Source organism: Eptatretus burgeri, chromosome 12 (assembly GCF_056783735.1).
Source record: "Eptatretus burgeri isolate ZD-2024b chromosome 12, Ebu_testis_v1, whole genome shotgun sequence".
Taxonomy (NCBI): domain Eukaryota; kingdom Metazoa; phylum Chordata; class Myxini; order Myxiniformes; family Myxinidae; genus Eptatretus; species Eptatretus burgeri.
In genome coordinates, this window is record NC_140972.1 from 63,917,714 (window position 1) to 63,943,558 (window position 25,845).

Here is a 25,845-nt window from a genome sequence, read left to right on the forward strand (position 1 = left end):
CATCACCTTTATTCACTTAACACATTGGTCGCGCGTTCGGGCAGCAATTATACAAAGGTACCGAGAGACCATAGCCTCAACTCCTCTCCTGTCTTTCTTCAATTCCTCTTCATCGGATTTTCTGTGTCGTGTGTGTGTGTGTGTGTGTGTGTGTGTGTGTGTGTGTGTGTGTGTGTGTGTGTGTGTGTGTGTGTGTGTGTGTGTGTGTGTGTGTGTGTGTGTGTGTGTCCTTGTGCCTGTCTATATAAGTAAGCCTGCAGAAGATTATTATTATTATCATTATTATTGTTATTATTATTTTCGGGTTCGGTCTGCTCTGCATCCGCTTTCATAAGTTGCTTGTTTATTGCTGCACCACACCTTTCTTGCCTATCCCTGCACAACACACCCCAATAAAACTATTCCCTGTGCCACATACTTTTCCTCGCCTGTTTGTAAATAAATCATTATTAGAAATGTTCCCTGCTCGTTTTTGTCTTTTCTTTCATTGATCCAGCATGATCCGAATCCTACTTTAGCCGGGACTTTATTCCCAACGATCCGTTCCTTTTAGCCGATACGTCCTTGGCAGTGTCGCTCGGCTGCATCCGATCCGGTAAAGTGATCCAGTCTGGTAGAGTGATCCGGTTCGGACAAGGCGTACTAAGGGCGTGTTCCCCGGTAATTAAATCACGTAGTTATTTTTAGGTAACCGGATTAACTAGACGGAGGACCCTAAGTCACGTGGTTGAGTTATTGGCATCCACGGTCGGTTAAACGACCCGCCTCGTCACGGAATTATCCGTGTGTGACGGCCTACAATTCCGGGGAGTCTGGTGGGAGCCGAGATAGCTCCCCCCCCCCATTGTCTTCTCACCCGACCCCCGGCCCGCAATAATATGTTCTACTATGTTGCATGGTGGAGGTATGCACTCCATCGAGTGTCCCAGTTGTTATTGTTTTTCTTAGACCCTTTTTTGGCCATTTTTTGCTCCTATTTTTTTTAAAACATTTTTTGTTCTCAGAAACCGCTTGTCCGATTGACACAAAATTTTCAGGGAAGGAGCGACCCGTGGAGAATATTGTAATAATAATTGTGACATCAGAGATCACGTGGCATGGCAGCCATCTTAGATTAAAGCAAAAAATAAAATATCTCTGAAACCAATGATCGGAAAAAATTGAAACTTGGCACGTCGCATTCCACTCGTAATGTGGAGTAAAGTATTGTAAGATTGACGTCATCGTTTAAGTGGTCGACCAGCCATAAATGTTTTAATCAAAATCCTCGTTTACCATTGAGATTCATTGTCTATGTCCAGGCTGTAACATTTTTACAATTGAGCTTTTGTTATCAAATCTTCAACAAACCTCTATTATGAGATTGTGGAGAACACAAATGTATAAAATGTACAATTTTTTAACTGTCGTTTTTGTCAAGTTTAGTTCGATTACAAAGTGGATGCGGACAGGCTTTGCATTTTGAGATGCTTTCTCGTTAACCTCCGCCATCGAAGATCGGAGGTTACTGTTTTCACCCCTTTCTGTTTGTTTGTTTGTTTGTTTGTTTGTGAACAGTATTACGGAACAACTCCTGGACGGATTTCGACGAAACTTGGTGGGGGGTGGGGGGGGGGTTAGGTATGGTCCAAGGATCATGCCATTAAATTTTGGACTTGGTTTTGGACTTGGACAAATTCCCAATTCTCCATGCGAGGTTTTTAAAGACTCTCTCCCTCTATCATTTGCAAATCTTTTCCTCGTGTACAAATCATCCATCAGCAGGGTACATTCGTGCATCGTCGTTCATGTTATTTCTTCAACTTTCTTTCGAAATGTTCACCTTTGCCCTCTGTAGTTTGATTCTTCCATGAGCCTCAATACCTGCATATCCAACTCATTGCTTCAACTGGAAGATCTTCTAAATAAGTGAAATACATGAGGAGATGATTCCTCCAAATGAATTTTGCTGAAGACTGAAAAATTCTGAAAATATCACATCAGAAAAAGTATTGCTGAGGAGTTATTTTCAACGAGCAAATAATTTTGGACTTGGACCCCCCCCAAAAAAAAATTGTTGGAGAATTTTTTTTTTGCATTTCTACATGTTTTAAGTGATTTCCAACCCCCCGCCCAAATTGTTACCCCCCCCCCAAAAAAAATAGAGAATTTTTTTTTGGCATTTCTACATGTTTTGAGTGATTTCCAACCCCCCCCAAAAAAATTGTTAGAGAAAATTTTTTTTTTGCATTTCTACATGTTTTAAGTGATTTCCAACCCCCCCAAAAATTGTTGGAGAAAATTTTTTTTTTTGCATTTCTACATGTTTTAAGCGATTTCCAACCCCCCCAAAAAAGGGAATTTTTTTTTTGCATTTCTACATGTTTTAAGTGATTTCCAACCCCCCCCCCCAAAAAAAAATTGTTAGAGAAAAAAAATTGTTTGGGAAAAAAAAAAAAATTTTTTTGCATTTCTACATTTTTAAGTGATTTCCAACCCCCTCCCCCAAAAAATAGTCAGAGAAAATTTTTTTTTTTGCATTTCTACATGTTTTAAGTGATTTCCAACCCCCCAAAAAATTGTTTGAGAAAAAATTTTTTTTTGCATTTCTACATGTTTTAAGTGATTTCCAACCCCCCAAAAAAAAAGGAAAAATTTTTTTTTGCATTTCTACATGTTTTAAGTGATTTCCAACCCCCCCCCCCAAAAAAAATTTTTAGAGAAAAAAAATTGTTTGGGAAATTTTTTTTTTTTTTGCATTTCTACATGTTATAAGTGATTTCCAACCCCCTCCCCCAAAAAATTGTTAGAGAAATTTTTTTTTTGCATTTCTACATGTTTTAAGTGATTTCCAACCCCCCCCCAAAATAATTGTTCGAGAAAAAAAAAATTTCCAACTTTTTTTTCAACAATTTCGATTTCTTTTTTTTGCATTTCTACATGTTTTAAGTGATTTCCAAAGCTCACCCCCCCCCCAAAAAAATGTTGGAGAAAAGAACTATAACTGTCAGCACTGTTGACATCATGTTCAATGAATAAGATATAAGGTTCACTTGAGTGACCCAGCAGTATTGGTGGTGGAGGTTTTGCACTCTCCTGAGTGCTCCCCCTCAAGTTTGTGTTGTTTTTGTTTTTTTTGCCTTGAAATCAGTACAGCAGTTTAGTACCTGATATATCTTTGTATGGGATCAAAATAGTTTTACAACCATAGGCATTCAAGTGTTTCCCTATCACCACCTTATCATGCCTCCCAATTCTCCATGCGAGGTTTTTAAAGACTCTCTCCCTCTATCATTTGCAAATCTTTTCCTCGTGTACAAATCATCCATCAGCAGGGTACATTCGTGCATCGTCGTTCATGTTATTTCTTCAACTTTCTTTCGAAATGCTCACCTTTGCCCTCTGTAGTTTGATTCTTCCATGAGCCTCAATACCTGCATATCCAACTCATTGCTTCAACTGGAAGATCTTCTAAATAAGTGAAATACATGAGGAGATGATTCCTCCAAATGAATTTTGCTGAAGACTGAAAAATTCTGAAAATATCACATCAGAAAAAGTATTGCTAAGGAGTTATTTTCAACGAGCAAATAAGGTGGAACTTGATGCCAAATAGAAGTGACAATGATCTGACTTCCCCAATAATTAGCACGACCTGCAGGACGTGGGAGAGTGCTGTGATGTAGATACTGTATATGCACGGAAGCGATGGAGACAAATGGTTCTCTCTGATATCGAAAGTTTCCTTCTATAATTGTTACAAGGTAGTCATTAAACCTTCATCATGATAATCATCTTCATGTTCAGCTGACACTGGTTCGGGGAGGAATTTGGCATTTAGTTGGCGTAGCAGATCTTAGACAAGGACACGGTCAGATTTTTAACATCCACCAGCAATCAATGCTAGATGGGTCCCCAGTTTAACATCCCATGACACACTGATGCAATGCCCTGCCTGAACAACTCAAAGGCAAGTACACAACTCAGAGCTATCCAGGTGGCCCACAAGTTAGTCTTGAAATAAATAATGGTTAACATAAAAGGAGCTGCGTCTGTCTGCTCGTTGTTGTTTGTTTGCCCGTGCTATAACTTGAGCACAAATTATGCAGATTTCAATGAAACCAATGACAGTGGATTCAAGGAACTTCCCTAAAGGTTTGTGACACACATACACACAAAAAAAATAAAAGGAACGAAGGTTTCTGTATGGGTACACATTGTGAAACTACAAATGCCAACTTGCATCCCCTCTTTCCCCTTCCCTCTCTCTCTTTATCTCTCTCTCTCCGTCTCGCCCCCTTCTGGTCGTTGGTGAGTTGTGGGTGGTTGTGGCATCATGTCGGCTGTGTGTGAAGCTGTGAGTACTGTGTCGTGTTGGTGTTTTTCCTATCCCCTTTTTGCTCCCTTTGTGTCCTTGTACATGTTTGTGAAGCTTTCCCCGTGTTTCCTTTCTCTGTTGAGGCAAGAGAGAGAAAGAGCGAGCACACAGTAAGTGATTTGCAGGCCTATTCATGACCTCCTGGGTTTTGGGCCTACTTTTCCATCTGCTGTGTTTATACATTTAGCCTTTTTCTTGGCAGGATACCTCCTTCAAGTTCTTCTTCAGAGTGGAAGTTCGAAAAAAAACAAGTCAGCAGATAACTTCACAAAAGACGAAGGAAGAAGAACACACTCCCAAAAAGACATCAGAGTTTCACTCAAGAATTACTTCTCTGAACTTTACCAAGCCAAGAGCACTGATAACGAGATTGTGGAATCTCTGACTTCTTCCCTACCCACCTTATCAGAATCCACACATCGACAACTAGACAAGGAAGTAGGTTTCAAGTAACTTCAGGCTGCCCTACATACTCCACCAACAAGCAAAGCTTCCGGTCTAGATGGAATGCCTGAAGAACTTTACAAAACCTTTTGGGAACTCCTGGGACCAGAGGAACTTGAAGCTTTGATTGATGGTCTACGATCGAGTTTGTTGCCATTAAGCTGTCACAGGGCTGTACTTGCCCTTCTACCCCCCCCCCCAAAAAAAGGTGACCTTCAGCAACCGTGCAACTGGCGTCCTATATCATTGCTTTGCACAGATTATAAAATTTTCTCAAAGGTTCTTACCAACCGGCTCAGACCGTGATTTGGGAAATTATACACCCTGATCAATCTTACTGTGTTCCAAAAAGAACAATACACGACAGTATTTTTATTGTGCGTGATATGATTGATATCTGCACTCGAGGCAAAAAATGTTGGTTTGGTTTTTCTAGACCAGGAAAAAGCCTTGAATATTGTCGATCACCTCTTTTTCTGTTTTACGAAGGTTTGGGTTTGGGGCAATTTTTATCTCTTACATACAGCTCCTGTAAAATAACATTTTTAGTTGACTCAAGGTTAACAATATTTTGTCAGCCTTTCCCAGTTAGTAGAGGCATTCGTCAAGGCTGCCCTTTGTCCTGCCTTCTCTATTCCCAAGCAAGAGCCTTTGCTCATTCGGTTGCGGGTACATCTTCATGGTTTTCTTCTCCAACCAATGGCGAACCCAGTTAAAGTAATTGCCTATGCGGATGATCTTGGTGCGGTTATCCATTCAGATGAGGATGTCTCTGCCTTGGTCCACTGTGTCCTTGAATTCAGTTTGGCAAGCTCCAGCAAAGTAAACTGGAAAAAGAGCAAAGCTCTCTATCTCGGTCCGCAAAATGGCTCCACTCCTCCGACTCTGCCCTAACAACTTGAATGAATGGGCATGGAATGGAATTTTTAATCTCGGCACTCAAAATTTAGTTTAAAAAAACTGGGAATTTTTCATAAATAAAACTGAGACGGTTACTCAAATGGAAGGGACTACTTAGTCAAATCTCATATCGGGGGCGAACCCTTGTTATTAATAACCTTGTGGCATCAATGCTTTGGCATATTTTTACGGCACTACAGCCCCCAGATTTTATTCCTAAAAAGCTACAAACCATTTTTATTGACTTTTTTTGGGGGGCGGGGGGGAGTACTGGTTCCGGCCTGGTGTGCTAAGCCTGCCTATTGCCGAAGGAGGACAGGGGCTGGTTGCCATTACCAACAGCGATGGCTTTTCGTCTCCTTTCGTTGTGCAGGCTGCTATACACGAATGTTTCTTGGAAAGCCTCCGCTCACTGCCTGCTTCAACAGGCAGGGAAACTTGGCTATGCTCAGGAACTGTTTCTCATTGACACCAAGAAAGTTGACATCACATCAGTGCCCCTGTTCTATAGAAGTATACTGGAGGCATGGCAGGCAGTCACCATCCGCCATGATGACAATCGGTACTCTCTCAAAATGTTTTTAAACCCTATTTTTGAAACGGTTTGTGATGACCGCAATTTTATGCAAAGTTTTATTGATGCTGGATATACCAAGGTTAAACATTTTAGAACTCCTTTTCCTTATCAGTGGAAGCCAGCTGCCACTGGAATTCGGTCCATTTGAGTCATAGGGAGAATTTTCTCTGTAATTCTATGCTTTTCCAAGCAGTCCGGGTTAAAATGGACTTCACAGCTGGACTCCACACCTTCACTCCAACACCCCTTTCCAGCACTTTTACTTCACTTTCGAGGTTTTATTCCCTTTTACTCAATGGAAAAACGTAGTTTATTTTTGGTGTGTTATAGCCCTTGTTCCTGATAGACCTGCAGAACCACAAATGCACTGGAAAGAGGATGCTCCGGGTTACTCCTTCCACCACGATTCAATGGCTTATGTGGAAGACGCCCATTGCCAAGTGCTCTGGAGACTTGCAGTGGTGGCTGGCACACTACATTTTACCCTCTAATGTCTTGTCTCATCATATATGTTCCAGTCTTTTCTGTGGTGCTATTGAAAACATTTTTCATATTTTTGAGTGCCTAAGGCTGGCCCCACCTTTTTATGGTTTTATCACATGTACTCCGAGGGCTAGGCCTTATTTTTACACATTGTTTTTATTTTCGGTTTTAGTATTTCTTGCCGATGCAAAAGTGAATGTCTTTTAGCGAATTATTTGTCTTCCGAGGCTAAACTCGCAATATACCTGTCAAGGAAGTATAAATTCAAAATGCTATTGAGGATGTAGTTCATCTTTTTAAGGCCATCGTCATGTCACGTTTGCACTTTGAATTTCAACTCAGAGATTTCACGTTATTTTTACAGAAGTGGTGTGTGAAGGAATCATTATGTAAACTTGGTGATGGTGTCCTTATCGTTAATTTATGATTTTACGTACTACTTCTTTCCTCATTTTAACTTTGTACAATGTTTGCTTTGGTTTGTGATTTCCTTGTGCACATGATTCCTGGTAATAAAGAGGAACAAAACGCCTCTCCTCCTCCTCGTCCTCTTAATATTTCCATCAGCGAAGCGACATGTGGTCTTTGCGAGTCATGGTTAAAGGCACTGTTACAAACCTCATTGCTGCGAAATATATCTTCATCAAATTTAATCACACATTAAAAAAAACACTTAATAAGACAATTGTGTATAAAAAATATGAGTTTTATTTCCAATGGTTTCATGACAAAATGTCAGCATTATGTTCATTTTTGTATAAAAAGCACCAATACTTTAAATAATCAGTACATAGTATTGAATGAGCAGATCAATTTCAATTTAAAGGAATACTCCTTTTATCATTCATGCATGAATCATGGCCGAAACAAGCAAATTAAGCAGAAACAATGATCCTCCCGAACCTTGTAAGAGACAGGTACAATACAGCAAACTGTTACAAAGCATATTACATTACAAACAAGAAATGATAATTGACTATGTTCAAATTCATCAAAGGTTGGTGTGCAGACTGGGTCTTGCTAAACATTGTTACACATGACACTGAAAAGATGCCTTTTTAAAAGCTTACACTTGTAGCATTTGTTCTGCTGCAGCCAAATAAAACAGAAAGTTTTCTGTCGCCGGGGGCAGGCGATGCTGACGAAGTGTTTCCATGGTGACACGGACTTTACTACCACCTTCTACGGGTTCAGCCAGTGACTTTAGGTGGGTCAGAATTTCACGTGTTTTTTGAGACAATTCCTGATACAAAAAGAAAGAAAGAAAATATTTAGTGATAAAACTGTACTTCAAGACCAATAGCAGTAATTATTAAACAGTTATAGCCATTTCCAATGCATTAAATCAACATTTCAAACTCCATGATTCTTAGATCACTGCTAGAAAAAAAGTGTGTGTGTATATATATATATATATATATATATATATATATATATATATATATATATATATATATATATATATATATATATATATATATATATATATATATATATATATATATATATATGTACATGTACATAAAAAAACCAATTTTCTATTCTTTATCTCTATAAACACATTTCCTACTCTATAAACCCAGGTTGTGTTCAAATAACGAGTCATTTCGGCAGTGTGGATGCAGCACCACTTTATGTATTCTACATCTATACCGAGTTGCACATGCTTTGTTCGAATAATGGACAATCACTTTCCCCTCTCCCTTCATCAGTGAACTTACATTTGTTGCTGAGGAAGAGAAGTGGGCCTTCAAATCTAGCGTCTACAAAAATGGTCTGCAGTGTTAGTGACAGTGATGGTTGTGAATTCATGGCCCTGCATAACTCCTGCAAGTCTCAGTACTTTTAATGTACATGGAACTTTTTACCATGGTATTAATTTAACAATGTGGTCTCGACTCATGAAGGAGCATGTGAAAATCATAAATGGAAAGGGGTATTGTCACAATAGAGAAATTACAAACAAGGAAGTGGATTTTCAGGCTTTTACATCATATTCAGATCACAAAACTTTTCACTGAATGGTACCTCCGAAAGCTTACTCTTGATTCTTGTTGCTCTATGCGGTGAAACCTTATGTTTATTTGTACAAGTATCGAAAGAGTATGCTCAAATTCACAAGGCTTCCAGAGCTAAGAGAACCTATTCCTTTGCATCATAAAGCAGAAAGAGATCAAATGCAAGGGCAATGTAAAATTTTTCTTTTGCATCAGATGACGGTATGGCCAGTTTTAGAGATCCAGGCAATGGTTATGGATGTTTTCCAGATGTACTCTCCAAACAACGCCTCGGGTAATCCATATGTCGACCATATGCTTGCACAAAATCCCTACAGCCTCTCCCTTTGTCATTGAGATTTTCCATTTGTAAGTGGTCATGAGTTGTTAATATGTATCGAAACAAATTGATTCAAAAAAGGCCTTCCTGTGGTCAAAATAACAATATCAGAAGTGGGGTGGGGAGATAGCCTGGACTTCCTTTTTTGGAACTGGACTGTAATGTTTATTTGCACATCGAACACCTTTTACCAAGGCCTCTCGGCTTTGAGACAACTTTTGCAAAAAGCTATCCATAACTGGGCATCAAACAGCAAGTTAAATTGCCTTAGGTTACATCACAACTCCCATTTTATAATTGTTAACATCCTATACAATGTAAAAATCAATAACCCAGAAATAAAATCCACTAAATGCAACTGACAATTTTCCTTCACTGGATTCTACAATCGACTTTCCACAGCCCCGCACAACAGGCACATTGCCACACATCGATTCTGTTAGTACTTGAGCTGCAAAATGATTGCTAAATGTCTTGCAGGATGTTTGTGTCAAAGCACATCAAGGTCAATGCATGAAAAGCAAAGTTGCACAATTGATAGAATGCTTCAGGGGAGTTTAAAGTTTCAAAAAGTAAAAAATATACATGTCATTTTGTATGTCAAATAAGTCAGCCCAAGGCCAACTGACCAATACATTTTTCAACATGATAAAATATCCAACATGAAACTTTCATACCTGAAAATAAATAATGTAATTTTACGAAGTAATTTTACCTTGACGACATCAGCATCAGACATATCCTCATTCTCTGCAGCAGTTGTAATCAACAAGCCAATATCCTTGTGAAGTTTTCCCATTGACATGGATTCTGGGAATATACAAGAGATTGCAGTCACATAAGCAGGAAATGTTTGTCAAGCTGCATTTCCATTCTATCATTTTACCAGGAAGCAGTTGGTTCGGCAGCAAAAGACTGGGCCTCATGAGTAGCAAAATTATAATCGCAGCTGGAGATGCATTTCAGAGTTGAATCTCATGCTCTTAGGGTTACATTGATGAATGTTAATTTTAAGTTCAAAACAAATCTGTTGTACCTAATTTTGAATACAAACCACCTCAAACCTTTTACATTTTGCATCAAGGCACTTGCTGCCTCTATTAAATCAGCCTAGCTAGAATACACAAATTCAGAAATGTATGGCACATGGATGTAGTTTTCTTTTTATATTTAAGATAGAGGCTCATGAAGAATGAGGCAACAGGGTAACAAACTGAAAGTATGGCAGTGAGGCCAGAGATATGGAGGGTTCATGGAGGAAGCAAAGAATCGTATCGTGCAAGGTCTTTCCTTGGCCAATTTACACCTTTGACAACCAACAAGGCCTTCATTCGTATCTTGATGAAGTACTGCTCTTCTCTCTGAACTGGTGGCCCTGCCTCACACCTTGCCCTTCTTTATGCCATGGAAAGCAAGGCCCTCAAAATAATTGGGATCTCCCGTGACGAAGCCGAGTGTCTAGGCCTGTTACTTTCACACCACAAAAAGGTTGCTGGCATCTTTGTATTATACCACCTCCTTTTTGGTCTTGTACCCTCTGCCGTCTCTTGGCTCTATCCCTCCAAGTGTCTGTGGGGTGCATATGGTTGGCTTCCACACCCTCTTGTTGAACTTCCAAAATCAAGGTTCACTGTTCATCTCCACTAATTTGTTCTTCTTTTCTCTCACCTGTGGAACTAACTTCCCCAGTCGGTTCAGTCCCGTTCTTCCTCCAGGGCTTCAAGATAGCTGTTCACTACAATCTCAGGTCACCCCCATCCATACTCATGATCTCTTCCACCACAAATGACCCATCCCCAAGCACTCCTATTTTCCAGGTTATTGTGAATTTTTTTTCCACCTCTCCCTCACCTCTTTTCATTTGTTCCTTTTCTGTTTCATCCCTTTCTCCTTCCTCTTTTGCCATGTTTCAGCTTGTGTGCAGCTTCATCCCCATGTGTATTTGTCCCCTTCCCCTTGATATCACTCTCACTTCAACTCTGTTGTTGGTTTCACTTCAACTCTTCAACTCTGTCCCCCATTTCCATTTTGCTCCATTCAATTTTGCTCTCGCTCGTCAACGAGCCTCGACCATGTCCACAATTTTTTTTATTTTATTTTACACAAACTGTTCAAAAGCATTTCGCTAGCCCAATCTCAAGGCAAGTATCTGAATGGAAAGTCAAAAATCTGGCAGCTGGATCTTGCTCTAGATAATTTTGGTGGCTAGAAGGAATTGAATTAGTGAAGTTGGAGAGATGTTTCTCAAATCTGCAGGACTAGGAAATGGCATAAAAGCTGTAGTCCCACAAGGATGTACGTATTCATAAGCTGTTTGAAGCATTTACTAAATATGTGTGGCAAAGGGGGCAGGGGATTAAACATCATGAATATAGTTTCCTCTGATACAGGAAAAGCCAAAATGTGCAAAGTGTGGTGCAAAGTTTTCAGAGCTGAGTTCATGATATGGAAGTTACTACAGTAGATTATCGTTATAATAAAGACAGATTTCATGGATTAGCCGTCAAATTTAAAATTCATCACATGGTGACTTCCCCAGCCAGCAGCGGTAACAAAGGAGTCTCCAAGCATTCTGTACACATGAGCATGATGTACCACCGAAGCACAGCCCAAAAATGAGAATATAGCGAGAGTCCCACGAGGATGTTATTCACAAGATGTTTGAAGCATACAATAAAAATGTTCTGCTAAGGGGGAAGTAGATTAAAGATCATGTACATTGTATCCTCCGATGCAGGAAACGATAAAATGTGCAGTGTGATGCAAACTTTTCAGAGCTGAGTTCATGTAAATATAAACCAATGGTGTACACTACAGAGGTTGTTACTCCATAGATTCTTAGTAAAACAAATGGATATACTCCATGGGACTGATCATTGTATTGGAAATTCATTATACCGTGAGACCGTATAGTGAGAGAAGGAAAGGGCATGTGAGCACAACATAGTTTTTTATTTTTTGACATTTCACCTTGCATAATTTAATCTGCATTTCCACTTTGGCCGTAATAACGATGAACAAAATAGCCAAACGGATTCACTTAAAATAACTTTGAAAGTTCAACTGTTCATTAAATCGACTAAAATTAGTTCATACAAACCAGGTTGTACACCAAAAGTATAATTTGTTATAACAATTGTTCCTCATGCGACTTGACCGGATTAAATTATTCCACATGCTGATAAGCCAACATGGCAGATTTGGCAGGAAATGATGCTTTCAAGATCAGTTCATCTGGCTCATTACTTGAGAAGCCTTATAGGTGAGGCAATTTGTTTATACTATTGATATGCATAAGCTCTGCTCATTCCTGCTGGCAAGCTTGAATTAAAATGTATAAAATACACTAACAAAAATTACCCCCGTGTGGGGGTGACGGTCATCTCTAAAATACCACAAGTTCTCAATGTTCAGTTATGACCGAAGACTACTGCGCAGTTCTACTGCGCAGTTTGGTTAAAGATGACTCGGCATTTTGGCACGCGCGTGCACAAAATTATATTTTGAAAATAAATGCCGACATTTACATTTTGGGTTTTGAAACTTTTGCAACTTCAGCGGAAAATGTATAAATATACAAGGTCAGCTGCTATGCAATGACACCATTCACTAACTTTAACCATGCCCAGTAGAGAATATATAGCCTCCTGAAGGTAGGGCAGTTTTTGCAAACTTTTGAAGTCACGTGACGCGAAAACGAAAGCGAAATTCGAAAATCCGTCCCGACCAAATTTCGATATTGTCTCATACATTCAGATGCCACAATCAAATTCAAGATCGCTTGAGAAATGTAGGAGGAGATAGATTTTGAAAATCGTCATTTTCGCATTTTTTGCCAACTTCGAAGTCACGTGACACGAAAACGAAAGCGCATATTGAAAATCCGGCCTGAACAAATTTAGATATTGTCCCGTAGATTCATATGCCACAATCAAATTAAAGATCGCTTGAGAAATGGCGGAGGAGATAGAATTTGAAAATCGTCATTTTCGCAACTTCAAAGGCCTCGTGAGCTTGACCTTGAAAGTCATACCATCGTGTACATCTCATCGATCTCTATCAGGATCACTAATGACCAGATCTTCCGCTTCAACTTCATTGTCAACGGACGGACGGACGGACGGATCGAAGGACATCGACACCCATATTATTAGGTCATGCTCGAAGAGATGATCTAAAAAGCAATCAGCAATTTTCAAGACTCGAGTTCCAAGATCAAATCAAAGCAGAGTCATTATCTCACAAAGCTGCAATCATGAAAACATTTCTCTACCAAGCACATACTTCCCTTTCTGTTCATTGAACACCCTCACAATGCTTGGCACCAAGAAGCACCTGCTGCGATAACCATTCATTGTTAAGGATCATGTAAATAAAACAAGTCACTAGTTAAGTATTTAAAGACTTCAGCTATTTGCCTATAGGTCATATATCAATTGTATACAAACATATGACATACGACATACCCTCTCCCCCCACCCTTTTCCCTTTGCTCCTTTAATCCCCCCCAGCTGGTTTTGCACAGCTCCTCCCACACTCCTTTCTCCTTTCTATTATTCTGTAAATGCCGTACTCTCAATTTTTGGTTTCCTGAACCCTCCTTCCTCCCCCACCATCCAACTTCCAACCCCATGTATGTAACAAAAATATTTCCCACATTTCCAAGCCTGTTAATTTTAATTTAAATGAACAAAATGCAAAACCAACAATTTATCAATTTTGAGGCTTGAACGAGAATATTAGTTACGAAAAGGGTGTGTGTGGCAACACATCACAACTACATTGTTCTCATTCCACGATGTAAATGTCTTCACTCCATCTGGAATAAGCTTGCTTATGAGAAAAAGGCCACGGCTTGATGGCGAATCTCACCGCGAGCATGTTTCGACACAGTTATATCACTCTCCAGCACATTTATGAACACGTCCCAAAGATCTGTGTGGCTTTCCACCTTTGCTTCGACAAATCCAGCAACAAATCCTGTACAACAAACACAAACTCAGGTAAAGCCACAGGTCTATACAAAAGGTCATTGTACAAGTCTCAGGCAACTCTCTGGGCAGACATGAATGTCAAAGTTTTACGTTGTGAGATGAGAACTATAAAAGCAAACATAATGAACGAAAATTTATTTCAACCAAATTTGTGGAAATAATCTGAAGGCACTGAAGCTAAATGAAAGAAGGAAAAAATGTTTGCGATCCTTAACGATTCTGGAGCAGTTACAAATTTTAAAAGCAAGTTATATCAAAAGTAATCAACGTTAATTTAATTACTTCACATATGATCAATCAACAGCGGAAACTAATGTCATTTTAAAGGGACATACTCTTGTCAACTGTCAATAAAGGGTCATTTTAAAGGAAGTTGAAAAGATTACAATAATTTTAATGCCCTTCATGTAAAGCTACTTGAGTAAAATATATATATATATATATATATATATATATAAATGACCGTTTTTACAGCCATTTTTCCCTGCTGTGCAGGGGTTTGGCTTTTTCTTGAGGCAATGTTTTTTTTTTATGGCCGGATGCCCTTCCTGACGCCAACCCTGGTCGCCTCTTACGACACACAGGGATATGGTATACCTATTCTAACCGGGGCATACACCGGGACCAGTACACTGGTACTCACTTCGCCGACCTCAGATGGATGACAGGCTGAGTCAATCCCCTGGTGTTAATTCAGCAGCCAACGGGGCTTGAACTCAGGACCCTGGGATCCCAAGCCACCACCCTAACCACTAAGCCAACACCAGGCTTCATATATATATATATATATATATATATATATATATATATATATATATATATATATATATATATATATATATATATATATATATATATATATGCCAACACCAGGCTTCCAGACTCGTCTGGTCTGGTCGGTTTGAGGTGCCTGAGATCGACTCGTCAAGTCTGGTCGGTTTGGCAGTGATTGGGTTTGAGGTGCTGGAGATCGACTCGTCTGGTCTGGTCGGTTTGGCAGTGATTGGATTTGAGGTTCCCGGAGATCGACTCGTCTGGTCTGGTCGGTTTGGCAGTGATTGGGTTTGAGGTGCTGGAGATCGACTCGTCTGGTCTAGTCAGTTTTGAGGTGCTGGGTACGAGCAGTGCTCGTCCAACGGCGGCAAACCTTTTTCCTTCCCGAAGCATATCGAGCACCTTAACCTTCTCCTGGAGCATCAGGACTTTCCTCTGGTGCATCGGTTCCTTGCCAGAAGCCTGAGAAGGTGCAGGGCATTTGGGCGGCATCGTGGGGCTTGGAGAAAAAACATAGAAAATATTCGAAGTTCACAAGCGAAACTGTCTCGTGCATTGTGTGACTGGTCGAGCACCACGTGTTATAATTTATTGCTTAAATAATTTATATTTTATGTCTTGTTACCGCGATATACCGGGGGAATCCGCAGAAAAAATTAGTTACGTTCCAAGGCAAAACCCGCGATGAACCGTGGGCGCGATAGGTGAACCGCGATAAAGCGGGGGTTGACTGTGTATATATATATATATATATATATATATATATATATATATATATATATATATATATATATATATATATATATATATATATATATATATATATATATATATATGGCGCCACGAGGAGGAGTGATGTAAGGGACACATCGGCCATTTTGGAGTTAATGCCATATCGCACTATTTTAACCCTTCCCCTATCATCCGAGCCTATCATCATCATATCATTAAAAAATGTCGCTTGCATCACTCCTCCTCGTGGGGCCTCATATATCTACATACATATACTCGAAGATCATGGAAGAGCTATGACGCAAAACAAAATAAGACAACAAAGGGAACAGCAGGAGAAAGCACCAACAGCAAGGCAAAGGGAGAAAGTAGATGGAGATGGAGGACAAACAATGGGTGCAGGTAACGACGAGCGGTAAGAGAGAACACAAAGGGTGGACAATGTGGATAAATTAGCAAAATTTTGGGAGGTGCCCAGGGTGGTTTAACGGGTGTAGAAAAGATCACAATTCTGGATGGGGGATGACTTGAGATGGTGGTGAACAGCTGTCTTAAAGACATTGAGAGAAGAATGAGATGGAAGAGAGTATGGAAGGTGGTTCCACAGGTGGGAAAACAGAGGAATAAATGAGTGGAGGTGAGCAGTGATCCTGGATTTCAACAGTTTCACAATGAGGTGAGAGAAGACAGAGATACTGTTACGAATCTGGAAACCATGCGTACTCAACATTCAGGTCCCAAAGTTAGTTATGTCGATAAGTATGTGTACAGTTAGAATCCATCCCCTTCTGTCCAATGGGAATTACATGTGTGCGCTACGGGATTTTTTTAGCGAGGTTTTTACATCAACAACTACAACAATAACAACACCATCGCCGCCATCGCCCACGTGCATCGTGTTACGTACAGAGGTGAGGTTGGGAATAGGGTGCTCCCCTGGCTCTTCCATTTGGTTTCTCAGACAAGCATGGTGGGAGGGTGGTCGTTGCCCCTCCCACCAGACCACGCCTTGCCCAATCAGGGAAGCTATCACCTCAGGCTGGCTCCGCCTTAGCCAGATGGAGTGTTCGGCCTGGATAATCGGGAGGCCGCCACGAGTCGCCTGACAACCCACTGCCCAATCAGTAGGCGAGTGGCAGGGAGTAGAAGCTCCTCCCTCCTCAAGAGGAGGAGAGTGGTTGTCTGGACCAGCGTGAGGGAGATGGTGTGCTCCTGGCTGGAGCGTTCTGCAGATGGTGTGGTCGTGTCTGGACAAGCGTTCTGCAGACGGTGTGGTCATGGCTGGAGTGATCTGAGACAGTGGTGATCGTGGTAGAGCGGCCTCGTTCATGGGCCGTGGACTTCGGGTCGTGGGTTTGGGTCCCACCATGGTGGTTTCGGAGTCGGTGTGGCTGCACGAAGTGGACAGGTACCCCGGCCCGGCTTTACCGAGATAAGACCCACAGGGTCCAGTTCTTTTGGGTGTGTGTGTGTGTGTGTGTGTGTGTGTGTGTGTGTGTGTGTGTGTGTGTGTGTGTGTGTGTGTGTCCGTGGGCCCAGTATGTTAAGTAGAATTGTGTAAGTGCTTTCCTTTGCTTGTGATAACTCTGTTCTTTTTGTGCTTCCTCTCCCCGATTATTGTAATAAATAAACCCCTGTTAAATGTTCCAGCTCGTTTCTGTTTCTTTCATTGGCTTAGCATGGTGCGGGTTTGAGAAATAGCGAGGCTGTAAATTGTTCATTTGGACCGAAGACCCTTGGTGACCTCCACTCGGGTTACACACGGTTCGGGCACGGTAACGGCTCGTTCCGCTTGAGGTCCGTCGAGGGTGTGAATTCCCCGGTAGCTTTGCCGCGTGGGTAATTAGGTATATTGAAGTTTGGCAATTGACCCTACCCCACGCGGTCAAACTATTGGCGATTCATGGTCCTGTAAGGGACCCGTGCCTTTCGGACTTATCCGAGAGTCACAACCTCAATTCCGGTGTGTTCGGTGGAGCTGACTCTACTACTCCCTCTAGCGGTTGTGTTCGTCACAGATACCCGGCCCAGCAACAATACCACCGACCTGTCGTTGATGGCGAAGTGATAGGCCCAAAGACTCAGCTTCATCGCAAGAGATTCCAATGATATTGGATGAGGGATCTCATAGCAGAGAGTGGAATCATCAGCAAAGAGGTAGAGAGGATTTTCCAGTCAGTGAAATCATTAATGAAGATTAGCAATAATATTAGGGCTTAGAACTCTTCCTTGTGGTACTCCAGCCTTGACAGGGAGAGGAGATGAAAGGGTTCCATTGAAAGCCACATGTTGGCTACATGAGTAGAGGAAGTCAGGAATCCAACAGTGGAGTTGGCCTTGGATTTCATTGGCAGAGAGTTTGGAGAGCAGGGCAGAATGATGTATCAATATATTACATGTATACATGTGTCAATATTTTCTTGTATACAAATTTGAGGTTTATGGAAGTGTGAGGGCGAAAATGAGTGCAAAGACACAACGAACTGACAGTTGGGCCACAGATGGACATAATATATAATACGTTATATTTATTTTTGTCGGTTAATGATTCCTTGTGAGGTGAATTTTAAAGAAGGATCATGTGATATTTCGGGGAAGTAGCAATGACACTTTATGATCTTGCGCGCGCACACACGCGCACACACACGCGCGCACAGGCACACACACGCGCGCACGCGCGCGCACACGCGCACGCGCACGCGCACGCGCACACGCACACGCACACGCACACACACACACACACACACACACGCACACACGCACACACACACACACACACACACACACACACTTTTCTCATCTTTTATAAAATCATAAAATGACTAATAATAGATGTTCCAAAATCTTAAAGAAGAGGCTCCAATGAGTGTGATGGGGGGGGGGGGAAGGGGGGCATACTTAGTCTTGCTTTCTTAGCCCAAGTTATATTGTTACGAATCTGGAACCCATCGCACACAACAGCCAGAGTCATAATAGATCAGTTATATCGGTAAGTATGTGTTTCTAGTTAGGGTCCCGTCCCTTGTTTAATGAGTAATTAAGTATACGTGCTCTGCGAAGTTGTTTTATAGTCAGGTCTTTAAATCCTTAGATCCGACAAACCAACCACCCAGCCATTCCCATTCACAACTCCTCCACTGAACTAGCGCTTTACCAGGCTCCCCTTGCTGTTCAGTTGGAGCGAACAGCGAGTTCCCATTCACAACTCCTCCACTGAACTAGCGCTTTCCCAGGCTCCCCTTGCTGTTCAGTTGGAGCGAACAGCACGTTCCCATTCACAACTTCTCCACTGTACTAGCGCTTTACCAGGCTCCCCTTGCTGTTCAGTCTGAGTTTTCACAGCGCATCAACACACCTGATCCCTGTCCAATCAGGAGCGAACAGCACGTCAACACACCTGATCCCTGTCCAACCAAGCATGCACAGAGCGTCCGACACCGAGGCTCCGCCCGGCTCAGGGAGCGGATAAAAAGACCAGGCTCCCTTTGGAGGTGTGTTCGTGTTCATGTTCGTGTTGGCGTCGGAGCCTGGTTGTGTGTCGGAGCCTGAGGAGAATCACTTGCTTCGCCTGCCTCGCCGCCTCCTCGCTTGTTTTTGCCATCCGGATCGTGCTGGCGTCTGCCGCTCCACTCCCGGTGCCTTCGTCCTTGAGGCCACGTGAAAGCTGCGGGTTTGAGTCCCACCACTGAGCCAGATCGTCGAAGACCGCACGAGGTGGACAGGTCCAGGCACAGGCTCTGGTCTCCAGCTCACCTTTCCTTGAGCTGGAAGCCTTCGATAAAGACCCGACGGGGTCCGTTTTTTTGGGTGTGTGTCTGTGTGTGGGCCCGTCTCTTCAGTAGTATTGTTAAGTGCTTTTGCTCACTGTATATTGCCTGCCTGATATTCGGATAACTCTGCCCTTACGTGCTCCCCGCCCCGATTATTATTGTACTACCAGGCTCCCCTTGTAATTTCCCTATTGATTATTATTGTAATTTCCCTATTGTTGAATGTCCCAGCTCGTTCCCTGTCATTTCTTTTATTGGCTTAGCACGGTGCGTGTTGAGAAATAGCGAGGCAGTAAATTGTTCATTTGGACCGACGGGCCTTGGTAACCATCCACTCGGGTTACACACGGTTCTGGCACGGTAACGGCTCGTTCCGCTCAAAGGTTTGTCGAGGGTGTGAATTCCCCGGTAGCTTTGCCGCGTGGGTAATTAGGTATATTGAAGTTTGGCAATTAACCCTATCCCACATGGTCAAATTATTGGCGATTCATGGTCCTGTAAGGGACCAGTGCCTATCGGACTTATCCGAGAGTCACGACCTAAATTCCGGTGTGTTCGGTGGAGCCGACTCTACTGCTCCCTCTCGCGGTCGTGCTCGCCACCGAGACCCGGCCCAGCAACAATATTACATATTTGATTAATTGAACAATCCTTTATTCCATTGTGGAAATGTGTAGCTGCATGTTCAACAACATAACCTTACTGTATCTAATGAAAATGACACCCTCTCTCTGCCACCTCCCCCACCCCCACCTCTTCTCCCCACTAACCTAGCCTCTTCTTTAAGAGGATGGAAAAGTTCCCCTTTAAGTTATTAACAGATCTGAAATTTTTATATTTTGGCACGATCTCACTTGACAAGCAAGAAAAGAGTTTTCAAGAGATGAACAATTGTAAATGTATTGTTGCGGAAATGGCCCTTGGTGTGTTACTAAATATAGGATTAGCCCAGATCCCCCATTAAATGCATGTTTAGCCAGGTTGTTCGGTAAATGGACGCTACATGTGTGTCGGGAGGTGTAAGAGGCTGTTCATCGTTGGTACATTGGTGGTGGACCGAGAGGTTCTTCTTCTTCCTTCCTCTCTCCGGACAATAGACTCCGCCCAGCGCACTGAGAGGGGGAGTGGCCTGGAGAATGAAGTGAAAGTGAAGGGAGGAGTTTGTCGGCTTCGTAAAGGGGCGCGCCCCAAAAACAAAAGGTGGTAAAACTGAGAGCACCGAGTTGGGCAGTCGGCTTCGAGGCCAGCGAGCGCCGGGAAGGCAACAGAGAAACGACGAGTGTTCGAGTCGCGATCTGCTGGATGAGCAGTCAGTTTTGAGGTGAGCTAGTGAAGGAAAAGACTGCAGGAGCGCCGGTGTGGCGCGATTCGGCAGTGGTGAAACTGAGCGCTGAGGTGGGGCACGATCGGCTTCCGTGAAGAGCACTTCGACAGGTTGATCCTGAGTCCAGTGACGGAGCCTCTGACTGTCCCAACTCACCACACGGCTCGACGACGTCTTGGAATCTCACGGACCCAGCCTGCAGAGCCCAACACCTCGATTTGGCCTGGTCTGGTGAACAGGCCAGGCTTGGACTTGTATACTGGACCTTGTGAGAAACCAGCTGAAACCCACCATCGATCTGACGGTATTGTGCTGTCGACCTTACGCGGGGTCAGAATGCGCGGATGCTGCGTGCGTGAGGGCTGCGACACATGGACGAGGGCCATTTTGTCACGTGGCGTGCTCAAGCTTGGGAGCTGGAATCCGTGGACAACGGCTTGTCACGAACCACATTCGTGCTTTTGACACTTTCCTCTCTTCCAGGAAACATCACCAAGTACTCTGTGTCTTGTCTGCATGCTGTCCATGTCTTGTCTGCATGTCGTTTAAGGTTTATCTCGTTAGAGTTCCCTTCGAAACCCGTAGCTCCCTAGTTATGAACGGGTTATAGATTAATTTTAACATTGTCGTGAATGCTTTGCTTGTGTCGTGTTCCACGATGTCCCCAATAAATCTGGCTGATTCGTATGAAGTTGCCGCTTTGAATTAATTCGTGCCGCGCTGAGGAACGATCCGCTCGATTTAGATATAAAAACCAAAATGGTAACAGACTGGGAGACTCCGCTCGGTCTCTAACAAAACCATTCTGTAACCGGGGTCTATTCCCCCAGCTGGCAAGGCACAGGTGTATTTTGGTATCGTGATTCGAGATGCGTAACCCGAAAATTGTGCCGAACCAGCCGGCGTTATAACCCCGGAGACGGCGGTGGTTAGGGTGGCGCCGAATCTGTAACATTTGGCTGTCGAGAGTAGGGTGTGAAAACCCAAACTGGTAACGGACAGTGATTGATGCCATCGTCCAAAGCCCCCCCCATCGCTGAATCCGCAACAGTATTAATGGGATCTTTCTGTTAAAAAAATAAAAATAAAATAATAATAAATCATCCAGTTGCAGGAAACACATGGTTACAATGATGGGCAATATATGAGGTTTAATTAAAGTGCCATCATACATGTAAAAAATAAAATCTGCATGGTCTTTCTGACAAATCGCTAAACGTAGCATAAAGCAATGAGCCGTCTTCATAACGTGAGAAAAAAATAAAAAAGGATTTTACAAATGATTTATTGAACACTTGATGACCTGAGGCATGCATGTAGGCTATGCTTATATAAAGCATGCCTCAAACAGGGAAAGCCTTGCACATGTCATTGTCGAGACAATCTTTGTTACTCTGTACCTGGGCATGAATTCAGGGCTTCCAGCTCATTTTCATCCAAATGAACAAATGGATGAACTATGGACCAATCTTGTCTGTGCCACACTAAAGTTGGTAGTGTCCTGAAAACAAGAACCAAATTTAAACCATGCAAGTGTCACAAAAAGTTTTTTTGAGCATCCGTCTAGTAAATACTGTACTCTCAAGTTCTCCTCACACCTCTTATTCTTCTCAATTTCACCCCAGCCTAGTGTTGGCTTCATGGTTAAGGTGGCTTCCTTAAGATATTAAGGTCTTGAGTTTGAGCCCCTGTTGTGTCATTAAATAACACAATGTGGGTTGACTCAACCTGTCATCCTTTTGAGGTCAGGAAGATGAGTACCAGCTTACTGGAAACGGGGGCACTGCATCAGTGGCACAGCCCCGCTCCCAGCAATTATGCAACCAGCAGCTACAAGACTGCATACAAAATGAAAAATAATTTTACCCCCAGCTCCCCCTTGTGAATAAACAAAGTAAATGCTCCCTTTACAAAATCATGAATGGAGGGTTCTGCACCAGTGGACCATCAAAATATTTTAAAGCAAACACACACACACACACACACACACACAGACACACACACACACACACACACACACACACACACACACACACACACACACACACACACACACACACACACACACACACACCTTAATTACCCTAGCTTCACCTGTACCCTTCAATTACCCCAGCCTGCAGCTACCAATTTAGTTTCCTTCAAAACCTGTCCACTTTGCCTTCAACTGCTGACAGCACCTTTCTCTGCAGATTATTTCATGTAATGATGACATTTTGGGTGAAGTAACCCTCACACCTCATCTCCATTTCTGACCTTTTCCTTATTTCTATCAAGCCATGCTCACTTATCAAAATGCATTTTACCATTGTCGAAATGCCAACCTGGTAAAATGAAAGGGCAATTGTCAGATGAAAAAGGGTGGGGGAGGGGGGGGAAGGAAAATTTACAATTTTTTGTTCATCTTCAAGACAATGGCCAAAGTATTTAAAAAAAAGGGAGAAATAGGTTATAGAATCTGCTTGCTGGCACTCTTCCTTGTCAGTAATTCATCTCCATCACCCTATTGAGGAAGTACTTCACATTGCAGCATTGCAGGACGTGAACATGTTAAATATCTCAGGAATAAGAAACAGCACAACACATGTTCAGCAAGTCATATCAATGACTCATATATTTCTGGCAGGGAAAGGGGTTGCCCAAAAGTACACTTGCAAACACTATCGAGCACAAACCGACCTGGTAAATTCTTGCAAAGTTTGCAAACGTGGATGGAATACCACAACCCTCTTCTTCAGCATCAATGCAGTGTACAAAATTATCGTTTCGAGTCCAAACTGTCGCACCACATCTGAAAGGACAACAGAGGCAAAACATTTGGGAAGGTAACCAAAACAGTGGTGTTTGAATTTCCATCAGTTTGGCACTGATTTTACACATAACCCACATTAATGTCAATGTTTTCTTGTATACAAATTTGAGGCTTATGGAAGAGTGACGGCGAAAAGGAGTGCAAAGAGACAGCGAACTGACAGTGGGGCGGTGGGGCCACAGATGGAAAGAACAAGCAAGGGAATGAATGAAATAAAAAAAGAGAAGAGGGGATGAAAGTTTCTTTTCTACCTTCAGTAATGCAGGAGGATCGCATGAGGTCGGTAGGGTTAATGGAGGATAGATAAGATGATGGATAGGGATGGTTGATAATATGAGATGGTAGTATGCTTGAAGTCCATGCCTGGTGTTGGCGCAGTGGTTAGGGCAGTGGCTTGGGACCCAAGAGGTCCTGAGTTCAAGCCCCGTTGGGACACTGAATTAATGTATGTATGTATGTATGTATGTATGTATGTATGTATGTATGTATGTATGTATGTATGTATGTATATATATATATATATATATATATAATATATATATATATATATATATATATATATATAATATATATATATATAAACCAAGTCGAAAAACACCAGGGGGTTGACTCAGCCTGCCATCCTTCCGAGGTCGGCGAAATGAGCACCAGTTGTACTGGGCCCGGTGTATGCCCCGGTTAGAATAGGTGTACCATATCCCTGTGTGTCGTAAGAGGCGACCAGGGTTGCGTCAGGAAGGGCATCCGGCGTAAAAACCTATGCCAAATCATTATGCGGACAACAAAACGAATTTCCATACCGGATCGGTCGAGGCCCGGGTTACCAACGACCACCACCGGTACCGGTGGTCAGCAGGGTACCAGTGGAAATTGTGTTACTGCTGGGCGAAGGAGGAGAAGGAGACGGGGAAGGCGAGTCCGGAGGCAGTGGGAGAGGGGGAAGGGTAGAAGTGTGGAGGTGAGAGTTGGAACTCTGAATGTTGGGACGATGACTGGCAAAGGGCGAGAGTTGGCTGATATGATGGAGAGAAGAAAGGTGGACATACTGTGTGTACAAGAGACCAAGTGGATGGGGAGTAAGGCGAGGAGCATTGGAGGTGGTTTCAAACTGTTCTACCATGGTGTGGATGCGAGGAGACAGCGCAGGTAGGACGGTTTGGAGACAAAGTGAGAGAGGCGAGATTGAGATGGTTTGGACATGTGCACAGGAGGGAAACGGAGTATATCGGGAGAAGGATGTTGAAGATGGAGCCGCCAGGCAGGAGGAGAAGAGGAAGGCCAAAGAAGAGGTTCATGGATGGGGTGAGGGCAGACATGCGGGTGGTTGGAGTGTCAATGGAAGATGTGGAGGATAGAGTGAAATGGAGACGGTTGGTCCACTGTGGCGACCCCTAACGGGAGCAAGCCGAAAGAGGAAGAAGAAGAAGAAGAAGTATGCTTGAAGTCCTGGGGGGTTGAACTGCCTCTGAGAACAGGAGCAAAAAGGGGAAATAGAGTGGAAGTGGGTGATAAATATGAATTTGGAGGTTTTAATCAGAATGGGTTACTGAAAGAAGACGTGTCCTGGATGAGTTTGACAGGGTTGGAAGGCTGAGGGAACAAAGTCAAGAAGACTGGATAAGAGGCAGTAAAAAATAAAAATAAAAACACCACCAGCCTTTCTGTGAAGTGAGAGCAACAGGCCTTTTGCTTTGACCTCATCACAGGAGAAAACTAGAAGGGCACTCGTTAGAGCGCATACCTCCGCCACGTAATGCCTGATCAACGAGAACATATCGGGCCCAATACATTTTTGAAATATCATGCTATACAGTACTATATCATTTTGGCCCTATCTCTCAATGATGAAGAATCACTTTAAGAATTAAATAATTCTCATATCCAGATCCGGATTCGGATTGTCACCAAAATCGAATCAATTCGACCTTGCAGTACACCTAACCTGTCTACCAAGTTTTGTCCAAATCGGTCAACAACAGATTTTTTTTTGAGATATCGTGCTATATATATCGGTTTCACCCGATCTCTCACTGGTGAAGAATCACTTAAATTATCAGATCCAGATCCGGATCTTCACCAAGATTGAATCAATTCTTCATTGTCACACACCCAACATGTCCACCAAGTTTCACCCGAATCCGTCCACAACTTTTTGAGATTTCCTGTACACAGACAGACAGACAAACAGATAGAAAGGGGTGAAAACATAACCTCCTTTACCTTCGGTGGCAGAGGTAACTAGAGCAGCACTTGGTATAGCACATACCTCCGCCACACAATGCCTAATCCACGAGAACATATCAGGCGCAATACATTTTTGAAAGACAGAGAGGGGTGAACA

At 42.6% G+C, this 25,845-nt stretch overlaps 1 protein-coding gene and 1 long non-coding RNA gene across 8 annotated transcripts in view; one reads left to right on the top strand and one right to left on the bottom strand.

Moving 5' to 3' along the window:
* Positions 1–2,951: 2,951 nt before the first annotated feature.
* Positions 2,952–7,291, top strand: LOC147015762 (uncharacterized). Its single transcript, XR_015049833.1, has 2 exons — positions 2,952–4,467; positions 4,560–7,291. It is a non-coding gene; the product is annotated as an uncharacterized LOC147015762 (long non-coding RNA).
* Positions 7,292–7,446: 155 nt separating this feature from the next.
* DENND10 (DENN domain containing 10) overlaps positions 7,447–25,845 on the bottom strand; it is a 64,214-nt gene continuing 45,815 nt past the window's right edge. For 6 of the 7 annotated variants that reach the window (XM_085848269.1, XM_085848268.1, XM_085848264.1 and 3 more), the window contains 5 exons: positions 23,372–23,483; positions 22,093–22,193; positions 13,971–14,078; positions 9,814–9,908; positions 7,447–8,004 (listed from right to left, as the gene is read on the bottom strand). In XM_085848269.1, coding sequence (XP_085704395.1) covers positions 7,828–8,004; positions 9,814–9,908; positions 13,971–14,078; positions 22,093–22,193; positions 23,372–23,483 — 593 coding nt within the window. In that variant the 3' untranslated portion in view covers positions 7,447–7,827. The remainder of the gene's footprint in view (positions 8,005–9,813; positions 9,909–13,970; positions 14,079–22,092; positions 22,194–23,371; positions 23,484–25,845) is intronic. The other variant, XM_085848265.1, reaches the window with a different exon arrangement.